Source organism: Sapajus apella, unplaced genomic scaffold, assembly GCF_009761245.1.
Source record: "Sapajus apella isolate SASKATOON/1434 unplaced genomic scaffold, GSC_monkey_1.0 scaffold83, whole genome shotgun sequence".
In the NCBI taxonomy this organism is placed as follows: Eukaryota; Metazoa; Chordata; class Mammalia; order Primates; family Cebidae; genus Sapajus; species Sapajus apella.
Genome location: NW_022437023.1, coordinates 8670407 through 8693547, shown reverse-complemented (window position 1 = coordinate 8693547; position 23141 = coordinate 8670407). Strand labels below are relative to the sequence as shown.

Sequence of the window (23141 nt, the reverse complement as noted above, 5' to 3'; positions counted from 1 at the left end):
TGTTAATAATAACCTCCAAATTAGAGATAACCAAAATGCACCTGAAGAAGGAAGTAGCTAAGCTATGATCTAGCCAATGGAGTACTTGGTAGTTGTAACTATCTGGTGGAACAGTATGCACACCAATATGTAAACATGTTCAATCTGAACTATTAAGAATAAATGCAAGCTGCAAGAACAAGAAAATGTAGAATATGATCCTATGAAAAATAATGGAAAACAATAATGATATAGCTGTGTGTGTACAGTTGGTGGAACATGCATACAATTATTAATTATGGTACAGGGAGTAGGATTAGTGGGAGCTCTTTCACTTTCTACCTATTATATATTTCCATATTTTATCATTCTCTTTATTATACTTTTAGTTCTGGGGTACATATGCAAAATGTAAGGGTTTGTTATATAGGTATACACATGCCATGATGGTTTGCTACACTCATCAACCCGTCATCTACATTAGGTATTTCTCCTAATGCTATCCCTCTCCTCGCCCCCCAGCCCCCAACAGGTTCCAGTGTGTGATGTTCCCCTCCCTGTGACCATGTTTTCTCATTGTTCAACTCCCACTTATGAGTGAGAACACATGGTGTTTGGTTTTCCATTCTTGTGTTAGTTTGCTGAGAATGTGTATGAACATTTTAAATGTGTATAACCTTTTATCACATTATCACATTTACAATCGTACATAAAAACACAAAACGATTTTAAAAGAAATAATAGGGTAACCCTCAAGGAGAAATAGCCAGCACTTCAAGGTCACCCTCTGCCCTCACCTCTGACAGAAAACAGCAGAAAGTGGCCTCCTCAAACTGACAGATCTTCGCCTTGTGTTTTTTCAAAAATGAAAATGCTGAGGGTTGGCCCAGAAGACTGCTTGCCTTCCTCAAATAAAAGAAGGCCTCCAAACAGGGCAAGGGATAAAGAAACTGAATTAGGATTAGGATGATGCTGGAGTGAGATTAGGGCAAAGGCTGGAGTAAGGTTATGATGAGAGTCAAGATCAGAATTTGAATACAATTTGGATTTCAAGCTAGAAACAGGAGCTGGACTGCTTGTACAAGAGTCGGGGGCAGTGCTGACATGGGTTGGTGCTATTCCGCTACCACATTCCCACTTCATTTTTTTTCCTGCCTTCTTTCTAGCTCTTCTCCCTCTCCTACTTTCTTCCACTTTTCACTCATGGTTATGATGTTAAGAAATCTCAATCAAATGCTCAGTAAAAGGCTCAGCTGAAGGGTGGATTGCAGAACCTGCTCACCATGTAACTATCTGACAGGTCCAAGGAGGCAGCCGCAGCCTCTAGCAGGTAATAAAATGCACAGGTGGTTTCTCCAATGACCAAGCAATGCTGGGTGAGGGGTGAGAGCACTAACTCCAGGATATCCTTACAGTGACAAGGCTTTGTGGTCAACAGGTCTGTCTCAGGGCTGGTCTGAGCCAGCTTCCTCTTCACTTGATCTAGGAACTCTTCCTCTGTTCTTTGTGGAAAGAAAATGAATAACTGAGAATGGCAACCTTTATTTGGGCATTACCAGGTCTCAAAGTCACTTTTTCCAGGAAGCTTTCTGGTATCATTCATTAATTCTTTGTCTATCCTTCTCCATTACTCCATAAAAATTTAAAAGTCAGGAACCAGAGCTATAACTGCAAAGCTCTATTAGGAATTTTTAAAAGCTGAAATCCAATGTAAATACCTCAATCTAAATGGGGAAATACCACACTTGAATAGTTAAATAATCTAAATGTTAAATTAAACATAAAAAATGATACAAGGCAATAAATAATGATACATTTTTTTTCTGTTAGCATATTTGAATTTTCTAATACCACATTTTATCCTATAACAACCCTGTCATTCAGGCAGACAAGAATTATCTCCTTTAGGTCATTGGGACTCCAAGAGATTACATATGGCTTCATAGCTACTGAGAAGTAGAACCAAAACTAGAGCTTAACTCTCTGACTACTAATCTAGTGCACTTTTCACAGGCATGCTGAGCTCAAAAGTCAGACTTCTCTGAGCTATAATAATCTAAACGAAGTGGAGACTGAGGAGGGCCTTGAAGGCTGGTGAGATGTGGAGGTCACTCAGCATTTAACAAGGGAGAATTGTGTGAACAAAGACATACAGGTTAGTGTGGGGGTGGTTCATGTAGAATGGATTTTTGTTTGAAAATAGTAAGAAATCAAATTAAATAAGTGGGATGAAAAACTGTATGTAGAGTGGCTGCTGAGCTCTAGGTAGGAACATCGAACACTGACAAACATCAGAGACCCAGGAAGTACATGGTTAGGAAATGTATATTCATTTTAGTATCCTCTGGGGTAAAAAGAATTGAGAAGACAAATTTCTAGCTGGAAAAAAATATGCTACTTATAAAATGAATTTAAAAGCTATTAAAAGGCTGGGTACGATGGCTCATGCCTGTAATCCCAGCACTTTGGGAGGCCAAGGTGGGTGGATCACTTGAGATCAGGAGTTCAAGATCAGCCTGGCCAACATGGTGAAACCATGCTGCTACTAAAAATACAAAAATTAGCCAGGCATGGTGGGGTGTGCGTGTAATTCCAGCTACTTGGGAGGCTGAGGCAGGAGAATTGCTTGAACCCAGGAGGTGGAGGTTGCAGTGAGCTGAGATCATGCTACTGCACTCTAGCCTGGGCAACAGAGCAAGACTCTGTCTCAAAACAAACAAACAAAAAGGTATTAAAGAACGTTTTTCTCAACCATTAGGAAATAACTTTCCTATAAAGAATCAAAAATTGCCTTTCCAAATCTTCTCTGTTAACCTGAATCCTGGGCTGAGTATAAGAGTCATGACAGCCCACCTGCAACTGACATAAGTGGCTCAGTTTAATGGTCATCTTTCTGTCACTTTTGGCCCCTCCATGTTCACCCTGAGCATCTCTGTCTACCTGCAGCATTCATTTGAGAAGGCTTCCTGAGTTCTGGATGGTTTCATCTGGAACTGAAAACTATCTGTAGGGAGAAAAAAATATGATTAATTCTCCATGTTTGGATGAACTGAGGACATTTTAAATTCCTGACTACCTTTCCTCTGCAGTTTATAACACAAAATTAAGATGGTATTTTGTAAATTCCTTCACAACTGCTTGTGATTCAAATAGTAACTCTCTTCATTCCCAAACTTTCAAATGAGTTCTGTTTTTGAAAGATGCACTCAGTGTTTTCAAAATGAAGGAAAAATAAAGAATGTGTCCATCCTGGTTTGCTGGCTATTTCTAATAGTAGAAATCCCTGAATATGTATGGATCAGGTTCATGACCAGATCAAAATGAACTGTATAGGCTAAAACCAAGTGAAGAAAATTGTGATAGTACAAGATACCACACTTCCCTAGTCAGTGACCAAGAGAGCTTTCCAGCTTTACCTAACAGGCCTTTAAATAACCTTTTTATCCTACAGGTTTGACTCTTACTTTGAGGCTGCCTTCTAATAGATCACAACAGCAACTGTTAGAAATGATGTTGAGATGTTACCCACTGGAACTAACAGCATGGATGGTGGGATTGATAAGGAGTCTAAGAGAACTGTTCTAGAGAGGATTTGGGTTAAGTAAAAGGACTGGCTTTCTGATGATAATGATGTTAAGTCACAGCTAAGATAACAGAGGATACTGGCAGCCCTACTGCAGTACACAACTCCAAGAGGCACCATCATATCATAGCCTCTGTAATAGTACCCTCTGGAATCAGACAGTGCCTGCTATGTAATGGCTATGCACAAAGGCCTCAGGTCTGGGAAGCCTCCTCAGGGTTCTGCTGGGCTGAGAAGGTCTTGAGCCTTTTTCCTGTAGATGGACCAGGCTGTCTAATCCAAAGCAAAAAAACTGTCAAAAACAAAAAGTCACACAGGAAATATGAACAATAGCACAATTTCTTCATAATACTAGACTTTGGAAAGCACAAAAGGTGCAAAAGCCCATAGAGCTCATCAACCAATGACTAATTGCTCCAAGTCATTGGTCTACCTTCATAGTTGTGATGTTATAGCTAGAAGAGGAATTAGGATCATACACCAAATCCCTCATTTTAGCCCTTTGCCAGCAACTATCTATCATTTTCCACATACCATCACCCCACCCCCAGTACTCCTCTTTTATCAAAGTAGGGAGAGGATCTGGTTGGGTCTTGATAGCTATTGTCAGGTATGGAAGAAGGTATAATTATGGAACATGGGTGAAGCTGAAAGGAGGCAGCTTACATGCTTATGAAAGAAGAAACTTTCTGACAGCTGGAGGCAATGAGTTGTTCTGTATGGTAAGCTGACTGAAAAGGTTAAAACAAAGATGAATGAACTCATCTGGGATACAGTTTATCAGGCTGTGGTGAACATCTATTCGCTATTAAAACCTTCTTCAGGTATCTAACTCCTCCTTATCCCTCAAGACACAATTCTGACATGATCTACTTCAAAGGAGAGTCTTCACTGACGTATTTCCCTGGCTGAGTTAAGGGCCCCTTCTCATTTTCATTGCTTTTACCATGCCATACTAGAATTCTCTATCTCTCTGTCTCTAGTAACCCCCAAACAGATAGCTTCAGGAGTGCAAAGACCAAGGCTTATTCACATCATATTCCTTAGCATAGAATCTGATACACACAAGGACTCAATATGAGTTGAAAATATTTTTTCAGCTCTACTGAGCTGAAAAATAATAGTAATTACCAAAACGATAGCTAAAGCGTATTGAGCACTCACCATATGTCTAGCACTGTTCAGAGCATACTACATTAACTAATTTAATCCCCACAATGATCCAGTAAAATTGGTATTGTTATTATTAATTAATTAATTTTTTGAGAGAGAGTCTCACTCTGTCCCCCAGGCTAGAGTGCAGTGGTGCAATCTCGGCTCACTGCAACCTCCATCTCCCAGGTTCAAGCGAATATCGTGCCTCAGTCTCCTGAGTAGCTGAGACTACAGGTGCACACAAGCACACTGGGCTATTTTATATTTTTAGTAGAGGTGGAGTTTCACCATGTTGGCTAGGCTGCTCTTGAACTCCTGACCTCAAGCGATCCACCTGCCTCAGCCTCTCAAAATGCTAGGATTACAGGCATGAGCCACCACACCGAGCCCATGAACTTGATATTATTACTGTCCCCAATTGATTGAGGTTAAGTAAGTTGCCCAAGATTGCCAACCAAAACAAATATGATCTCTAATGTTGCTTTTAATTCTGAGATTACATTTTTTTTAATCTCTAGTACTTCAGGAATAAATAAGTGATTCTTTCTATCTACTTTTCTCCCTTAATCTGGTTTCAACTTTTTGATGAAGAACTCCACATACATGAATACCAATATATCCTCTTTTTGCCTCCTGGGTTTACCTTGGGGAGAAGGCAGCTGCAATTTGTCTGTGATCACTTGTGTTAGCACTGAGCCAGCACCTCTGTATGTACAGAATCCAGAGGTCCCCTTGGAACTCTTAGTAGAACAAACTGCAAAACGATGAAAAGGGACAAAGTCTCCTCCATGGCAGCTCCCACAGCGGCAGGCCAAGTCTTGGAGAAAGCAGGCACATTCAAGGTGCAGAGCTATCTGTTGTTCCTTGGGCCAGAGCTCCCAAGCAGCTTCCCGTAGTAGAGGCACTCCAAATTCCAACACCTCAGTTTGAGGTAGGGATAATTCTTCTTGTAGTGCGAGAAGAGAGGCTGAATCACCACCTGAAATTTAGGAAAATCTAAGTGAGATTTTCCCTTATAAACTTTTTGAGCTTCAATATGGCAAACTCCCAAGCACATGGCTGCTAGGGTAGAAGAAAATTCTATTTGTAAATTTAGGGTGATATTACTGCCTCCTTTGTATACAAATGTTTGCATTATTCTGAGATTGATATTGACCATGTCTAGTATAAAGTATAACAGAGGAGAAATGATCAACGGTACAAAAATATACCACTGATTTAATAATAGTTTCTCCCAAATTGAGATTTTACTTCAAATTATTATAAATGTTAAATCATAGGGAATGCTCTGTTCAAATACAGGGTCCAAACATATTTCAAAGTCAAAGGAAAATTATATGTGCTTTGGATAGTCCATGCTACAATTTTATTTTTTCAGGTGGAAAGTTCAAGACATGAGTCTGTTTCAATACCACATATGTTTGTCTTCCTTGTGAGTTTCTGAAATTGGGGATGGTTTATCCTTTTATCTCATGCTTTGCACCTAGAATCCAATAAAAGATTATGTCAATATTTTCTGAACAAAAATCAAAACAAAATACTAACACCTGGGTTAACAAAGAGCTAGAATTTCTGAAATGAAGACAAGCCTGAAAAATACAGCATATAAATTTTTCACTATATCCATGTCTCCATGGTTTAAATGATAATTTTCTCTTTGTTTCTTAGTCATAGGCTTTGAGAGAGATGCCCTCAAACGGGGTGATGGTATGCACCTGTTGAGCCCAAGAATTACAACCTGGGCAACACAACAAAACACCATCTTTAAACAAACAAATTAGAGAACCCCTTGATATACGCTATTGATGGTCTTTCTGAACACAGATACCCCCATAGGGACTCTTTGTTCAGATCTGAGAAAAAGGGAACAGCCCTTCCTTACCTAACTTTGTCTTCTCTTTGGTTTGATCAGTAATGTTGATAGAGGAAGGCACTAATATGGGCTCATTCGGAGGCTCTTGGCTCCTCTCAGACCAGCAGAGCACATGTATATCCACAAGAGCTCTCAACACCTGAAGTAGCTTATTTTTATCCCAGCCAGGCAGGAGGTGCTGCAACAGATCTGTATGGAAGGAGTGACCAATGATGGCAGCACATTTGACCAGCAGCTGTTCCTCTGGGCTCAGTTGATCGAGTTGGCTTACTGCTATTTCTGCCAAAATTAATCAGTCAATCAGCAATGAACAAGATTTCCACAAATCTAGAATACATCATGTTGAAAATCTGTGCCTTTTAAAAAAAGGTATGCTTTTCACCTACCCCTCTCTAATGCCCCCACCTCAATCTGCCCTTCTCCACTTAGTCAAACTTCTTGCAAGAGCCTTATAGCTATGTCTTCATTTTCCATTCATTGCTCTACCAACAACAGTTAGGTTTTTACTACACTACTAAAGCTGTTCTCCCATGGTCACCAAAAGCTTTTTTCAGTAGACCGAAAACTCATCACTCAGCTACAGTAATGCTTCCCATTTGCTTGACCTATTAGTATCCAGAACATTTTCTTCTTATTTTCAACTAAACATGTAGGTCAGGCTTCCTGTCTCAGATCTCTGATAACTATAAAGACCTTAACTTCAAGCCATTCAATATATCTCTCTACATTGTAACATAAATAATAGTATTAAATTAGTATTCACCAAGCCCCAAACGTTAAGATAATTCTAACTTTTTTCCTTTCTGTCACAACCTAATGGTTACTCATCATCATCTTTCTTTTGAGAATGTTTTTTCCTAAACAATGTTAGTACAAATACTCTTTTTCATCTGGATCATTACAATACCCTGTTTTGTACATCTCTAATTTCCTCCCATTCTTATTCCAATAATATATTAACTGGTAGCAGAATTATATATCTAAGATACAAATATAATCATGCTAGTCCCCTTCTTAAGCACTTTTACAACTTATATATGGGCTTTCACAATATAGCTTTGGCCTTTTATCTTGACCAAGGGTTTTTGAGCTATTCATTTTAGTTTGTGAATTAACAAGCCCTTTTTCCTTACCTGAAAATGTTTACCTTGGGTTAATTTTCTAGCTGTTTCCTAGGAACACTTAGAATATCAGCTGTGTTACCAGGTAACATTGCTTATGCTAAGGATAACCTCTAATTGGGAAACTGAATTTGGACTGGGAAAACTGAATTAACTTGTGGTAAGCCACGGATTTGGGTTTCCTTGGGTATAGTAATTCTTGTAATAGGCCATGCCCCTTGCAGAGCCTGAAAGTGATGCCTGTTTGGACCATTATAGGAGACGAAGCCTTTAGTTGGTCCTCTAAGCACCCATGAGTCATGGTTTCATTCACCATAGCTGAGCTATTACTTGAGGCTCCAGAGATTAGCCCCTGGAATGCTAGGTAAACTGCTGTGAAAACTTTCACTGAAGAAAAGTACCTTCTGCTGTCCTGTTAGCATGCTGTATTTCCTTCTAAGTAAGGAAAGCCATTGCCAAGTATGGTCTATCATAGTTGTATCATTGTAAACTGTCTCTGTTGAACCTAAAACCTCCAGAGTAAAGAGCTTATAATGTAATAGCTAACAGTCATGGAATATTTATTATGTGTCATAATTTATTTCATTTAATCCTCAACTAGCCCCATGAGGTAGGAACTATTATTATCTTCATTTGACTGATGAGTGAGAAGTTGACTAACTTATTCAAAGTTCCATAGCCAGTAAGTGCAGGAGCCCATGGTGCCCCGGGTTTTCTGACTCTAGAGCTCTGGCCCTTACCTACCATGGTGTCCTGTACTGCTGTTTCATGTCTGTGTCTTATTTTCTCAACAAGACCATACTATACTTGAAGGTATGCTTGTTCATCACAATACTCCTCAAGTATTAGTACCTTGCCCACCAGACACTTGAATAAAATATGAAAATAAGAAACAATTCATTTCTAAAAAGAACATCCCCTCTCCAACTATGCCTACCCGATTCTGATGGCTTCTTTATTCTTTATGGCATCAGTCATTCTACTTTGCACTCTTTTTTTTATTAAACTCTTGCTATGTGCATAACGTTGTATCTTCACTAACACCATGGATTTTCTTAAATCTCAGCAACATTATCTTATTTGCTTACTGTCTACTCTGAAAAAAGCATATGTACAAAGGGAAACTCAGGACCTATTTTTTATTAAATAATTGGAAAACTTTTCCAGGTTATCAGTCAGTCCCAAAGAGAACAATGAGCTCACTTAAGTAAAAGCTTCCTCAAGTAACATTACAAGTCTTCAAAGAGCTCTTCAGTCAATGCCAGAACTTATTTCTAGAAGGTAGATTTCTTTATCAGAAGAAATGAAGCCAGGATGATAATCAGAGACCTATACTCAACCACCCACCAAATTACAAATTGCAATGATATCTGTAATTGGTTCACTTGAGGTCTTCAAGGGACTTACCTTTCAAAAAGGGTGGGAGAAGCACTGTATCCAAGTTCACATCATCCTTGACTGTGCAGACATAAAGTTCCTGACCTTCTTCAGAGTTGGCAGGATAAATACTATACATTGTGGATTTCATGGCAACGGCTATAAAGAAAGAAGGCTATGACTGAGGAAAGCACCATTCTCAGAGACTGTAGTTTTAAAGATGCAAAATATAATGATTTAGTAAAAAAAAAAAAAAAAAAAAAAACCTAAAGGATGAAGATGACTGGAATTGTACTGTGGTTTAAAGTGTTTTACCCCACCTGTCTACCTGTTCTCTAATTTTCTCTTATAAACTAACAACATTCCCTGTACCATTTGGTATCTTACAACTAATCACTATTCCTGTTCACCTTATAACAGCTTTTGCTTCTATTACATCACAGCTCTGGGATGCCTTTCTGCTTTTATACATACTTCTACTCTTTATTCCTCTTCTACTCTCATCCCTTCTTCCATCCCCCACCCAAATCCTCAAGTCATTCTTCTCTTCAATAGTGGACAATTCTTTACTCTGGACTTTCCCAGCCCCACCTTCTGGGCTGCTTATAAAAGGAACTACTGTAGATTTACTGGATTAAGTTATCCGAGGCAAGTCTTGAGTGTTTTCACCCTAGTTGTATAATATTTGCATTGTGTGCTTATCTTGTAAGGCCTAGTGTGGCCTATAATGTTAGCAAAGAAAAAGTATGTACCTTGTAAAGGCCAAGTGATGTCATGTTGGAGAATGAACTTCAGCAGCTGGACCAGGGTAGAACTCTGGGAAATTAAGCTTACCTGAGAGATTTTCCCACTTGCTGTTTTCCTCTTCCTCCTTTTGTAGGTCATGAAAGAGCAATATGTCCTTACAGAGAAGGTCTTGGCATAGGACCTCACAATAAAGGGGGTTTCCAAAGCACCTCTGAAGGTAGCTGCGGGGAGGTAAGGGATTTCACATTACAGATGATCACTTTAGCGGAGCCAAACATAACAGTACTTCATACTGAGGAATCTTCTTTTGTTAAAGTCAGCTCTTCATGACAAACACTAACAGAGTGGGGCAGAGGCACAGACATGTAAAAAAGTAATTTCTTATTGGCCTTGAAATGCATCTTGGCAATAACTTTTCTTTCTCAACTATTTTGCTTTTATTGATGTTGAAAGAAACAAACATCTCCTTGCTAAAGGGTCTGGCAGAAAGTGGCCTGATCACATATAACTGACACATGAAGCAAGCCACCCAAGTCCTAATTGTCTTGTGAAAACCTAGGTGGAGAGCCCAGGGAGGCAGCCCCTTACTTGATTACAAGAAGACTGTTTCCCTTAAATCTAGCCTTGGGGCCTCATCATGGTTACTAATACCATTCTCTCCCCCAATTCCAGGAAGACCTGTGCCTTCTCACTTATACTATGGCACTGGCTCCTCCCTTAATGAAGTGCTCAGCTAGTCCTAGCCACTCACATCTACAGCTCTTGGGGGATGCTCACCACCCCTAGTTCCCAACATGCCATTCTCAACAGTGAGGTTGTTGCCAATTTCGAAATAGGCATAAGGACAGCCTGAAGGCTCTGAAGGAAATGCTGGGCCCAGCCACACAGGGTGAAGATAGGGGTCAATGCCATCACCATGATGATGGGCATACTGGAGAGCAATGTTTTCAAAAATTCCCAGGAAGCGGCATCCATATACTGGGCCTCATCAATGAGGAAAATCAATGGTGTTTCCCTCACTGCCTGGAAAGAACAGCAAAGAAACAATAACGACCTCTGATCAGAAATAAAGTCACCTGGTTTTCAAATCTACTGTGAATTTCCCATCAATAATTTAAATAAAATGTTAACACATGTTAGAGTTTTCAGAGCAAAATGTACTAAGTCCAGGTTAATATTTTACTTTATAAATATAAAATTGAATCCCTAAAAAAAGGACTAGGTTTCTGTAGACAAGAAAATTCTCTAACTGAAACATGAAATAAGCATCAAAATATTCTCCAAATCAAACCTGAAGCTTTCAAATATTTCATTTTGGCAAAAGCTTCATCTTGTGTGGGAACTCATAATACATTAAAACAGCAATTTCCAAACCAGGCTATGCATCAGAATTACCTGGGAGTATTTGGCAGCACTACCAATTACCAAGCCACACTCAAACAGACTTAAAAAAACTACTGCCTCAAGTGGCCATTCTAATGTGTTTATTGCATAGTTGTTTCTATGGTGTTCTTACAAAATGTCCATTGTTGTTTTGTCAAGTACATTGTTTTTAAGTAACTGCAACTGTATTACAGATCCCATTATTTCTCTCTTTCTAACCAGGACTGTTTTTAAGTTCATATGGCTATGTTTTCATACATTCCCCTATTTCTAAATTCTGCATTTTGTTCCATCATATTCATGCATGCATTCATGCTGATACCTCCCTGGCCTCCACAAACACTGTTAAAAATGTACTTGTTGGGATATATAGCCAGGAGTTGAATTGCTGGGTCTAGAGATACATGTTATTAAAATTTGACTACTTTTAGATTGCTTTCCAGAATGATTACATCAGTTTCTGCTCATACAGATTTTTGATTCCATAATCCTAGGGTAGAACCTGAGTATCTGCATTTTTAATGAATTGTAGGTAAAACAGCTATACAACTGCATTTAGAAACAACTATTTTAAATTAAACTACTAAAATTTTATTTAGAAACAGGGATCTGAAAAGAGCAAAGATCTTTTCTTGTATGCCATGCTGTGTTACAGGGTAAATCCAAGCTTAAAAGTAGATAAATAACAATGAAGATATCAACAGACAGGCAGGCCAAGAAATGCCTGAATCAAAGTGCAATGTGGACAGATTAAAATAAACATATACAATCTCCACATATTAAGAGTTAATGATCTGTAGTGAAAGTACCCACCTCCTGAAGTACTTTAATAAAACACGCTTTAACCTTCTTTTGTCTGGCCACATCATCCATGTGTGAAACTTTGAAGGACAAAGGAAACTGATCAGGAAAATTATTATATGTTAGCGTTTAAAATGAAAACCTAATAAAAACATGCAGGTTCTCCAAAGGGAACACCAAACAATTCTATTTGGGCTGAGAATGGGTTTCTGCAAGATTGAGCACAGAGTTACAAGGGCCAATCTAACATTAATATATAGTTCAAAAGGTGAGACAGAAAGTTCATGAAGGGTTAGAGACAGGTATCTATCTCCTTTCCATACCAGACTCTAGAAAAACCCTTAGAGGGTTATGACTAAGGAGTAAATGACAGGTTGAACTTAGCAATGACATTTTGGGCAGCTCCAGTACTTTAGTTATTCGAAGTATACCAGGATGAATCTGTACATGAGACTTGCCAGAACAAGATGCAATAGACATCACCTAACATTGTTTCCTATGCTAGGTTGGGGCATGCGAACTATGAGGGACCTGAGAGCCAAAGTGAGATGACTGCTAATCTATGTAGGCAAGAGTTTAGAGTCCCAAGCAAGGCCTACCTTAAGAGAGGGATATGTTGAAGGATTAGACAGATCTTAGTGTCTCTATTTTCTATTCCATAATACTCTGCAGGGTGGGTAGATTAGAAGTGACAGAGGATAAATAAAACAAATTGTGCACCAGTGAATTTTTAGTTTGCTTACTGCTGGATATCCCATACACCCTAGACCTCTGAAGGCTTTTGAGATACAGATGCTGGTTTCAAATGATATATTCTGCAGTAAGGGAACAGGAAGGTATGTTTAAAATATAAAAGAAATTGTAACCAACTCAAGAACACATGGATATAATTCCTGGGGATATGCCACTGGTGATGGTCACCTTAAATGTATTTAGCACTTTAAAATATACAATGCAATCTCTTTGTATACCATCTCCTTTAAATTTCACATTAAAACATATAGAGTACTATAATTGTTATTTCACAGATGAAAAAACTGTGACTCAGAGAGGCTAAGTGATTTGCTCCAGGACATACAACTAGCAAGTGTCAGGTTCAATACTAGAATTCATTCTCCTCAAAAGGAGAAAGCCTGAGTTTTGGTGTTGAAGGAATTTCAAATCTTGGTCCCACCATATACATATATGTACATCCTCAGATTATTAGATTAGAAGACAATCCTAAGTCTGAATATCCACAAAATATAACAGTAATCTAATTCAGAAAGCCACCGCCTTCATTACCTTCACAAATAAGAGGTCATTAAAAAGGCAGTGAAGTTGTTCTTCCATTATCCTATGAAGCTGTCTTTGTAGGTACTCTTGCCGGTAATAGGCTGGGCACATATCAATCTCAAAGAAGATGGCCATGAGGGTCTGGATGGCATAGAAGCACTGCTTGGAACCTGCTTCCTTCAGCATCAATGGCAACACCCTGGTGAATATTACTATGGTCATCAAGAGTCCCATGTACCACACATAGGTTACTCGCTTCACCAGTCCAAGAATGCTGAATCTAATGACACAAGAGTCTCAGTAACAAGGGAAAGAAGCCCCAAGAGAAGTAGGCTCTGACTAAGTCAGAAAGCAGGAGTCTTTACCTATGCCCTTCCTTCTGGGCCAGGAAGTTTATTTCAGCCAACAGCTGGCTTTTTCCATAGCCGTTTCCACTTTCATACAGAACTGCTTGTCCCTTCTTCTGATGCAAACACTTTTGCTGGGCCACTTGGAAGGCTTCCAATTCTTTCTCCCGGTCTGTAGAGAGACAGGGAGCACCTAACACTCCTGTGCTTCTTAGTAGATATTCTATTGATTTGAATCAGTTTGCAAAGCTAACTCTCAGAATGGCCTTTTTCCTCCAGAATTGTTTTAAGAATCTCATTCATTGATGGGACTTCATATCTCTTTCCAGAAAATCAATTCTGAGCTAACATAGGCTGATCTTGAGGGCTTATTCCAGAGCATATGTAGTAATATTCAGAAAAATTAGGCACTTTGTGGACACGAGTGCCTCTTATGTTTTTTGTAAAAATTTTCTTAAAATCAATTTAGTCTTCAAAATCTGTTACAACTATGTAAAAATAATGGACTAATAAGTATAGACTAAAATAAACATAAAGATAGGGAATATACAGTGTGGGTGATCACAGTCTTGGTGCTATTTTCACTATTCTAAGGATGAGGAATTTTTCTCTAAAGATGACCCACAATAAGCTGGTCTGATCTCAATAGCTGAGCTATGACTTAACAAAGATTATTACTAAATGTTGGTGTTTCTCAGGAAGTTATAGGATTTCACCTGAAATTTGAATATTTGACATGAAAAAGAAATAATAAGTTCTCTTCAAAATTTCACTAAGAAGGTTGCTATTTTTTAATATAACTTAAAAGCATTTGGTCTTGCATTATTTTGTTTTTTAAATCACATTTAGCCATCTACAGCTGAAACAAATATGATTTAAGTTAAAAAAGAAAACGTACCCAACAAAGGGTGATTTTTGTTTCTCTTTCTTGCCAAATGTCTTTTTCCAAACATTCTGAGAAAAAGAACAAAGGGAAATGTATTTATTAAAAATAGATTAGGAACAGCTGTCTTCATAAGCAAAAACTTTCAGATAATTAAGGTGGTACAGAGTTCTGAATAAAAGGGTTTTTAAAATCTAAAAATCTGGCGGAAGAGGAAGTAAAGAGGAAACATTATTGATTGTTCCAGGCTCGGGGAAGTAAATGAACAGTGAAGTACACGAAGAAAAAAAGAACAAAGAAGATCTGGGTTAGTGACCTACTGCTATTCTCCTCCTGTTGGAGAGCAGGACATTCGCTGAAGAGCTAGCTAAGAGCTAAACATAAAACCTAAAGCTCTCAGACACTAAACCCACCTTTTGTGTGTCTTATTCCAGCATGTCATTACTAGCAGCATCTTTTCTTCTAATTTCATGTAATCAAAAACTTATTGTTCTGGAAGAGATGAGAGTAAACCTATCATACAATGATACTCACATGCATCTTCTGTGGCCAAGATATTCATATATGTTCCCTGGGTTGGAGATGTTTTTCATCGTTTTCTCTGGGAGTTTCTTGAAGTTGTAAGCAGGTAGCATGGATCTTAGATACGTTACCTCATCACAGGACACCAAACCTGGATAAGCAGTTATCATTCTGGATGCAAGACTCACTTTTGGGCCAATAATTGTGTCAGAAAGACAGTTGTAGAAATTTTGGACTATGTCTTCTACTTTCTTCCCTTAAGTCACAAAGCTAGCAGTCCAATGTCCTATTCTACCTGTATATTCATGTCTTGCTACTGCTCCAGACACACCACAGAATACTGGTCCATTGGTGATACTGATGGAAACAAGTCTAGGGATCAGAAAAGCAACAATGGGTAAATATACAGTTAGAAACCTCCAAGTCAGGCATTAAATCTGCCACTCCCCAGATCCAGAAGTCTAGTTTTACAGTTCAGAATGGAAAAGGCCAGAAGTTGCTATCAGTCTATATAACATGAGGGGTAAAAAGTACTGAATATTAGGGAGACAACAACAACAAAACAGAATGGTTCACCTAATTCAGGAGTTTTAGTTGGGGGTTATTATTAGTAAAAGATTTTCTTTTTCTTTTTCTTTCTTTTTTTTTTCTGAGACAGGGTCTTGCTTTATCACCCAGGCTGGCGTGCACTGGTGCAATCTCAGCTCACTGCAACCTCTGTTTCCCAGGCTGAAGCGATCCTCCCACCTCAGCCTCCCAAGTAGCTGAGACTACAGGCATACCACCACCACACAACTAATTTTTGTATTTTTTGGTAGAGATGGGGTTTCACTATGTTGTCCATCTCAAACTCCTGAGCTCAAGCAATATAGCCGTCTTGGCCTCCCACAGTGCTGGGATTACAGATGTGAGCCACCACATCCGGCCAGTAAAATTTTTAAAAATGTTACATCTGTGGTAAGGCAAATATTTAAATACCATTTGAAAAAAAAAATGAAGGCGTTAATTAACTTTCCCAGAGTTATATGGCAAAGGTGAACAGCGGAGTCAGAATGAGAATCCAGGCCTCTTGCCTCCTAGACCAATATTATTTCTACTATATCATGTTGCCTCAAATAACACCCCAAAATGAAAGTAGATCAAGAGATATCAATACAGAGTTAATGGATCAAATCATGTTAGAATGCACAGTTAAGGAATAATCAGAATGTCAGGACTGCAGATGGAAGGGTTTCTGAAGTAAATTAAGATTGGAACAAATTTTTTTAATGAGTGATATTTTAAAAATTCATTCATGCATACTTACATTCATTTCATTCACTAAGCACTGAGACGTGTGCATAGTACGGAGTACTTGGCTCGATGTTTAAAATATCCTGCCCTAGAGAAGTTAAGTCTAGGGAATATGGTGGTAGGTTTGAGGGAGGTGAAGAGATACTTATATATCGGCAAGACAAATACTCCATATTAGAGATAGATATAGCACATTAACAGAACAGATGTACTAATTCACACTGGAGAGTAGATAGAGTATTCAGAAAGGAGAGGACATTTGGTCAGACCTTGAAAGTCAAAGAAACTACAAAAGTGGGGCAATGATACTCTGGTGGGAAAAGACAAAGGCTTTGGGACGTCGGGTGTGGTCATGCAAAGCTAAGTACTTCAAGATGGTAGAGCACAGACATGAACAGAGGCGTTTGGAGTTGAGAGAGATAATGGGAGAAGTGGTCTTACCTGTCTAGGGATAGAAGAGTATTAGACATGAATTATTTTAAAAGAGGTCATGTACTGTTCTAGGGGAGGCAAAAGCCCAAAGGTGGCAAGGAGCAATTCATACATAACAGAATAAGTAGAATTTACTCACTGACATGAAGATTTCATGTGAAAGGTAACAAGATATATAGGCAGAGAAAGATTATGCAATGAGGTATAGTCTCACGTTAAATCTATAAACAATTTTCAGTAGTTCAGAGAGAATGTGAGAACTAGAAATCATGTTAACACTATTACCTCCTAAGCCATCAAAATTCTTTGCCCTCCTCAAAGGACAGGATTAAGGGCTCTTGACTGGGTGCTGTGGCTCATGCCTGTAATCCCAGCACTTTGGGAGGCGAAGGTGGGCAGATCACCTGAACTCAGGAGTTTGAGTCCAGCCTGGCCAACATGGTGAAACCCTGTCTCTACTAAAAATATAAAAATTAGCAGGCATGGTGGTACACACCTGTAATCCTGGCTGAGAGATTCTGAGGCAGGAGAATTGCTGGAACCCAGGAGGCAGAGGCTGCAGTGAGCTGAGATTGCGCCACTGCACGCCAGCCTGGGAGACAGAGTTAGACTCTGTCTCAAAAAAAGTGTCTCTTACTATTCATTCACTCAGCTCACTGACCCCAGGGGGAAAAAAAGAGACACTCAAGACAATACCATGCTGTCAGTTCTACTGTCATAGGAAGAGTAAGACTGAAAATCTTTTAATATTTCATGATGCTTCCTCTGCCTAAACACCCCTTCTCACCTTCTCCACTTGATGAACTACTTTTCTTCTCAACCTGGCTCAAAAGTCATATTTATAGTGAAGATTTCTTTGGTACCTCTAAGGAGAATTAACTATGTCTTCCCATAACACATTATTGTAACTCCTATAGCATTTTATTCCTGAACTTTAATTTCATTGTATTAAAGTTACTTGTTTACTTAGCTAAACTGGTAAAATCTTATTTCTCTTTATGTCCATAGCACCTAGCACAATGTGGCTCATAACTGTGTTCAAGGAAAGCTTGTTGAATGAATGCATTTATGTATGCCAGAAACTCAGCTATTAACAGGTCAATCATGAAACAAATAATACTTTTCCCACTTAGTTATTTCTTATTTCTTTCTATTATACTTTATAATTTCTCCTTGTTTTTCCTGGAAATCCATATTCCTTCTTTCCTTTAAGACCTTTCTGCACTGATAAAGAATGTATTCTTTATTTGATATATGTAATTTTATATAAAGTATTTCTGGTACTAAAAAACCATAATGATGATATTCTGAGACTTCACTCCCTACGTCTCAAAAATATCCTGAAGAAATACTCAGGGAATCATCTTTCCTCCAAATGAGCTAAAAGCTGAAGCTATTTCTCAGATTAGAAAGAGGAATTCAGAGGATGTCCCAAGGTGAACAGTGTCTTTGAAAAAGAAGACATGGAAAGTAGTTTTGTGTCTCAGTGAGAGCTGATGTGATACAGAGAGAAATGAGCAATGGTATCTGCTACTGAGGCTACGTAGGTAACTCTGAAGCTTTAGCATCTGGTCAGCATTTCCAAAAATATCTTCCTTAGAACATTAGTTTCTCTGGATATTTATAGATCATTCTGGAGAAGAGTGTTTGATGACCAAGGAAATTTGGGAAATGATGACTAAAACTAAATATAACATTTTTTCCCATAACACTACTCAGAACCTTTGATGTGTTAATGCTCATTTTGAACCTTGAAGAAGGAAATATTATTTGCATCACTTCCCAAACATATTTGGCCATGAAAATCTTTTCTTTTTTCATGAGCACATTAAGGGACTAACATTCTACCAAACACACTCTGGGAGATACTGAATTAGCAATTATCTTCAAGGAACAAAATCACCGATCTTGAAACCTAGCTTTGAGACTCTGACATCTGTTTGGTTTACTAGCATAACCTTTCTGGATCTTAGTTTCTTTAAATTAAAGTGGTCAGATTTGATGAATTCTAATACCCCATCTAGTTCTTAACATCTATTATATTCTAAACGAAATAAGACTGAAATGACCAAGTTATAGCCTAAAAGTGACAAAAGGCATTCTTAAGCACATTGTAAGACAGCCCCCAAAGGCCAAAGAAATGACTCTTTTAAGAGTAAGGGCCAAGGGTGGGACTCTTGAAGGCCACAGGTCAATACAAACTTCAAGGACAGAACAGACCAGCACTGGAAGGAATGGCCCATGTGATGGCTAATACTAAGTGTCAGCTTGATTGGATTGAAGGATTCAAAGTATTAATCCTGCCTGTGTCTGTGAGGGTGTTGCCAAAGAGATTAACATTTGAGTCAGTGGGCTGGGGAAGGCAGATCCACCCTTAATCTGGTGGACACAATCTAATCAGCTGCCAGCAAATAAAGCAGGCAGAAAAACATGAAATGAGCGATACGGGCCTAGCCTTCCAGCCTACATCTTTCTCTAGTGCTGAATGTTTCCTTCCCTCAAACATTAAACTCCAAATTCTTCAGTTTTGGGCCTCGGACTGGCTCTCCTTGCTCCTCAGCTTGCAGACAACCTATTGTGGGACCTTGTGACTGTGCAAGTTAATACTTAATAAACTCCCATTTATATATATATATATATATATATATATATATGTTCCATCCCTTTAAGAGAACCCTGACTAATACCACCCAACATGTCCACGCTGGAGATAAGACTGGGAGGTAGGTTGTAGGAGTATCTTCAGATCCCACCAAACCTGAAAGAAGTGTTAACATGTATTTGCCTTGGGCAAAGAGTCTGAGTATCTATTAAGCAATTGTAGCATCTTTCTTATCTCTAAAATAAGGCTTGGATAAGAAAATCTTTAAATTCCTTGCCAGTACTAACATTCTATAAGTGTGTATCTATAATTATATCACATTAAGAGCATATTTGATTCTTTTGGGGAGCATTTGCATTTTACAAGAGGCAGCGGGGGGGGGGATAAGTAATGAAACAACACAGGATTTGAAGACTGAGATCTGGGTTTCATTACCAGTTCTGCTATATGCTAGTAACTTCTCTTCTGTGACCTTAATTTCCTCATGTATAAGAGGAGGTAGGCATGATGGCTCACACCAATAATCCCAGCACTTTGGGAGGCCAAGGTGGGATGATCATTTGAGTTCAGGAGTTCGAAACCAGCCTGGGCAACATAGCAAGACCTCATCTCTACTAAAGATAAAAAAAAATTAGCCCAGTGTGGGGCATGTGCCTATAGTCCCAGCTACTTGAAAGGATGAGGTTGAGGATGCAGTGAGCTGTGATTGTGACATCGAACTTCAGCCTGGGAACAAAGCGAGACCCTGTCTCTAAAAAAAAGTAAAAAACAAAGAGGGATACAAATTTTCACATTGGTAGCATACGATAAAGTATTCTATAAATGTTAAAGCTCTAAGTACATGTAAGATATAATTTTTATCCATTTTGAATAAGTTATAACAAGCAAATCAATCTGATTCACTGTTAACATTGGAAGCAACTATTTTTAAAATTCATTCACGTATACACTTTCTCCACAGCTTTCTATTTTAAAAAGTCACTTGAAACTTCCAACCAACTTTATCATAATGCAACTAGTGGGAAAACAGATTTTTCTATACCTTCATCTGGGTTTGGTGAACGGTGGTTGGGTGAGGAGTGGATGTGGAAGAGGGAGATCAGTTCAGTGTAAGGTTGAGAAAAAGCAATAGGATCTGGGAAAGACCCAGAATGAAAGCAAAGAGAACACTAACCAGCTATGGTTCCTTTCTATCTAGGTAATGTCTCCACAACTTCTCTCATTCTCCGTCTTGTAGACAGGCAGCCTTTATTCTGCATTCTCTCCACAGGCATGTTATTTGCATTATATTAATTTAAACATTTGCTTGTTCCTTTGCAGTGTTCTCAAATCTTGGTATGTTTGTTCTGTTTCTCCCCTTTTCCTGATCCGCTGAATGGAAATGTATCTTTATTTACCCTGGGTATCCAGTACAGAGATCTGTATCTAGTGATTTCTTAATAGATCTTGTTTGCTCACTTTCCTTAGCATGTTCCCTCCCCGTTAGGCAGATTCTGGACTACTTGAATCCTGCGACTTGTTACTGCCTCCTACCCTGCCTGAAGAGCCCCCTGCGGCCTGAGAAGCTCCTCTCTGCCCCACCTTCCTCCTCACTTGGTCTCAGCAAGATTCTCCCAGCAGAAGCTGAAGATGCTGAAGGAGTTCTCCAGGGCATGTGCACACTCATCTGGCTTCTTATCACCAGGAAGGCCGAAAACACAGAGGAACATGCAGCCCTGGGATAGATGATAAACAAAGAAATGAGACGTTTACCTAGGGAAGGAATATGACTTGCTTGAACTAAGCCAGCTCCCCAGAACGAACCCAGACCCTATCCTTGAACATTCTTCTGTTGGAAATAAAGGATTCTGCATGATTCATAAAATGGAAACACTGGGCCACAACATAGACATTTTTATAAATCTTGATTTAACTAACTATTCAAGGAACTGAAATTTAAAACACAAGAAAAACTGCTATCAAGAACTTTTCAAAAATTTAATTTCTAGTATATACCTTAAGTCTACCTGCTCACATTTTCTTCACTTATAATGTCAAGTATTAAGATTCTGCTTTTTTCCAGGATCCTTAATTATCTGAGAAAGACTTGATTACATTTACTTTACTAATAGAACTAGAAAAACATTCTTTATGCTTTCACAAGGATTCTTCAACAAGAATTCAATAAAAAATGACATGGAGAGTAACCTTCAGTAAGGCTGAAAATTAAATTAACAAGAACATCCCATTCCTTAATTAACATTAGTTGAAGTTTTAATGTAATATAGCTTGTTACAAAATAAGTAGCAGAAAATTTGACTTAGACTTGTGTTATGTGGGAGATCAACTGGTCATAAAAAACCATTACTCCTCACTCACCTTTCATGCTGATGGGTCGAGTTTCCTTGTACTTACTTTCTCAAGCAGAAAGATCCGACTTGGCTGACCACCCCCTTTCTCAATGACTGTGGAGATGTATAAGGCAGCCTCCTGGATAAGATGACACAAATGTAACATCCACGCTGTCTTGCAGAACTCTAGGCTGACCAAAACCAGAGTCACCGTATGGAATTCAGATACATACCCTACAGGTGGACTTCATCGATCTGTAAAGACATATTGAGTTACCTTGCCTATATTTTCAACTATCAGTATCATGTTCAGGCATTTTAATTTTGTATTTCATGGTATGTATAAGAAAATAACTTATGGGTCTCAGTCAAAACTTAAAACAAATTCAGTATAGAAGATATACAAACCAATGCACTTGGATTAGAACTGTTTGTTGACTTTAGGCAGAATTCACCGATAAAATCTATCAAGATTTACTCTCTAAGAGTTAATTTGACACATCCATTAGTCATTACATCTCTTACTAAGAAATTCACATATATTCATATACAGTCAACTTACATTTACTAAACATACACTCTCTACCCTGCTTACAGTATACTAAATTGTTGAAGAACAAACTAAAAAGCAAATATGGCTTCTACTTTCTAGGATTGAGAAATCTTGCTAAAGGTTTAAGACATGTTCACCATAGTATTATATTGGCACAGATGGGTAAATCTGCTGGAATTACAATGGGGAGCAGGAGATGAACTGAATAAATACAAAAAACTTGTCACTTATAGTAGTACACCTGTTTGCATGCACACGTGCACACACACAAACACAGAGAGAGGGAGAAAGAGAGACTACACAAAGATTCAAGAACTAGAAAATAACCTTTTTCAAAAGGTTTTTCATTATGTGCTTCCGCAGTGTTTGGTCAAGTTCAGAGTGTGGATCCAATTCCAGTGCAGTTCTTAGAGTCTCTGAGACAAGAAAAACAAAATGTCCCTGGCCATGTGGAGAATGAATGTTTACAATTTTGGGTTTAGGTAGAAAGGACAAAGTAACTTACCAGCACTTGTACGGTAACGTCGCAGATAATTGAGGCACTTGTCAAAATGCTCATCGAAATCAAATGGGTCAATGATCCGCATATCTCTTAACTACAGAAAGGAAATGGCTTAATTCTGAGGATTCTACTACTGTTATTTGCCTTTTATCTCCCCAGCCTCACTGTTCTACTTCATCTATCTTCATAGGAGAATATTCCCAACCTCCCTCCTAAATTGAGTTCCAGTGGTTGTTGGTTTGGTCAGTCAATATCTGAACACTGCCAGATCACTGCCCTGTGTAGTAGGAAGGCATTTTCAGTATGTGAATAGATGAGGCTTGCCTCCTAACTTCACAGCTTCATCCTCCCTCATGACTTCCACTTCAAACATATGCTGCTCG

At 38.6% G+C, this 23141-nt stretch overlaps 1 protein-coding gene across 4 annotated transcripts; it reads right to left on the bottom strand.

The window, feature by feature from the left end:
• Window positions 1-581: 581 nt before the first annotated feature.
• Window positions 582-20432, bottom strand: LOC116533510 (adenylate cyclase type 10-like). Of its 4 annotated transcripts, XM_032253272.1 has the most exons (8): window positions 15059-15742; window positions 14540-14595; window positions 9923-12118; window positions 9119-9247; window positions 6600-6869; window positions 5361-5696; window positions 2920-2983; window positions 582-1481 (listed from the first exon to the last, which is right to left on the bottom strand). In XM_032253272.1, exons 4-8 carry the CDS (start codon window positions 9237-9239, stop codon window positions 1229-1231), a joined length of 1044 nt encoding a protein of 347 aa, XP_032109163.1. In that variant the 5' UTR covers window positions 9240-9247; window positions 9923-12118; window positions 14540-14595; window positions 15059-15742; the 3' UTR covers window positions 582-1228. The 4 variants fall into 4 exon arrangements, with proteins under 4 accessions (XP_032109163.1, XP_032109160.1, XP_032109161.1 ...); XM_032253269.1 differs by adding an exon at window positions 20416-20432 and having other exon boundaries at window positions 9923-15418; XM_032253270.1 differs by having other exon boundaries at window positions 9923-11708; window positions 12032-15742.
• Between the last annotated feature and the right edge of the window lie 2709 nt (window positions 20433-23141).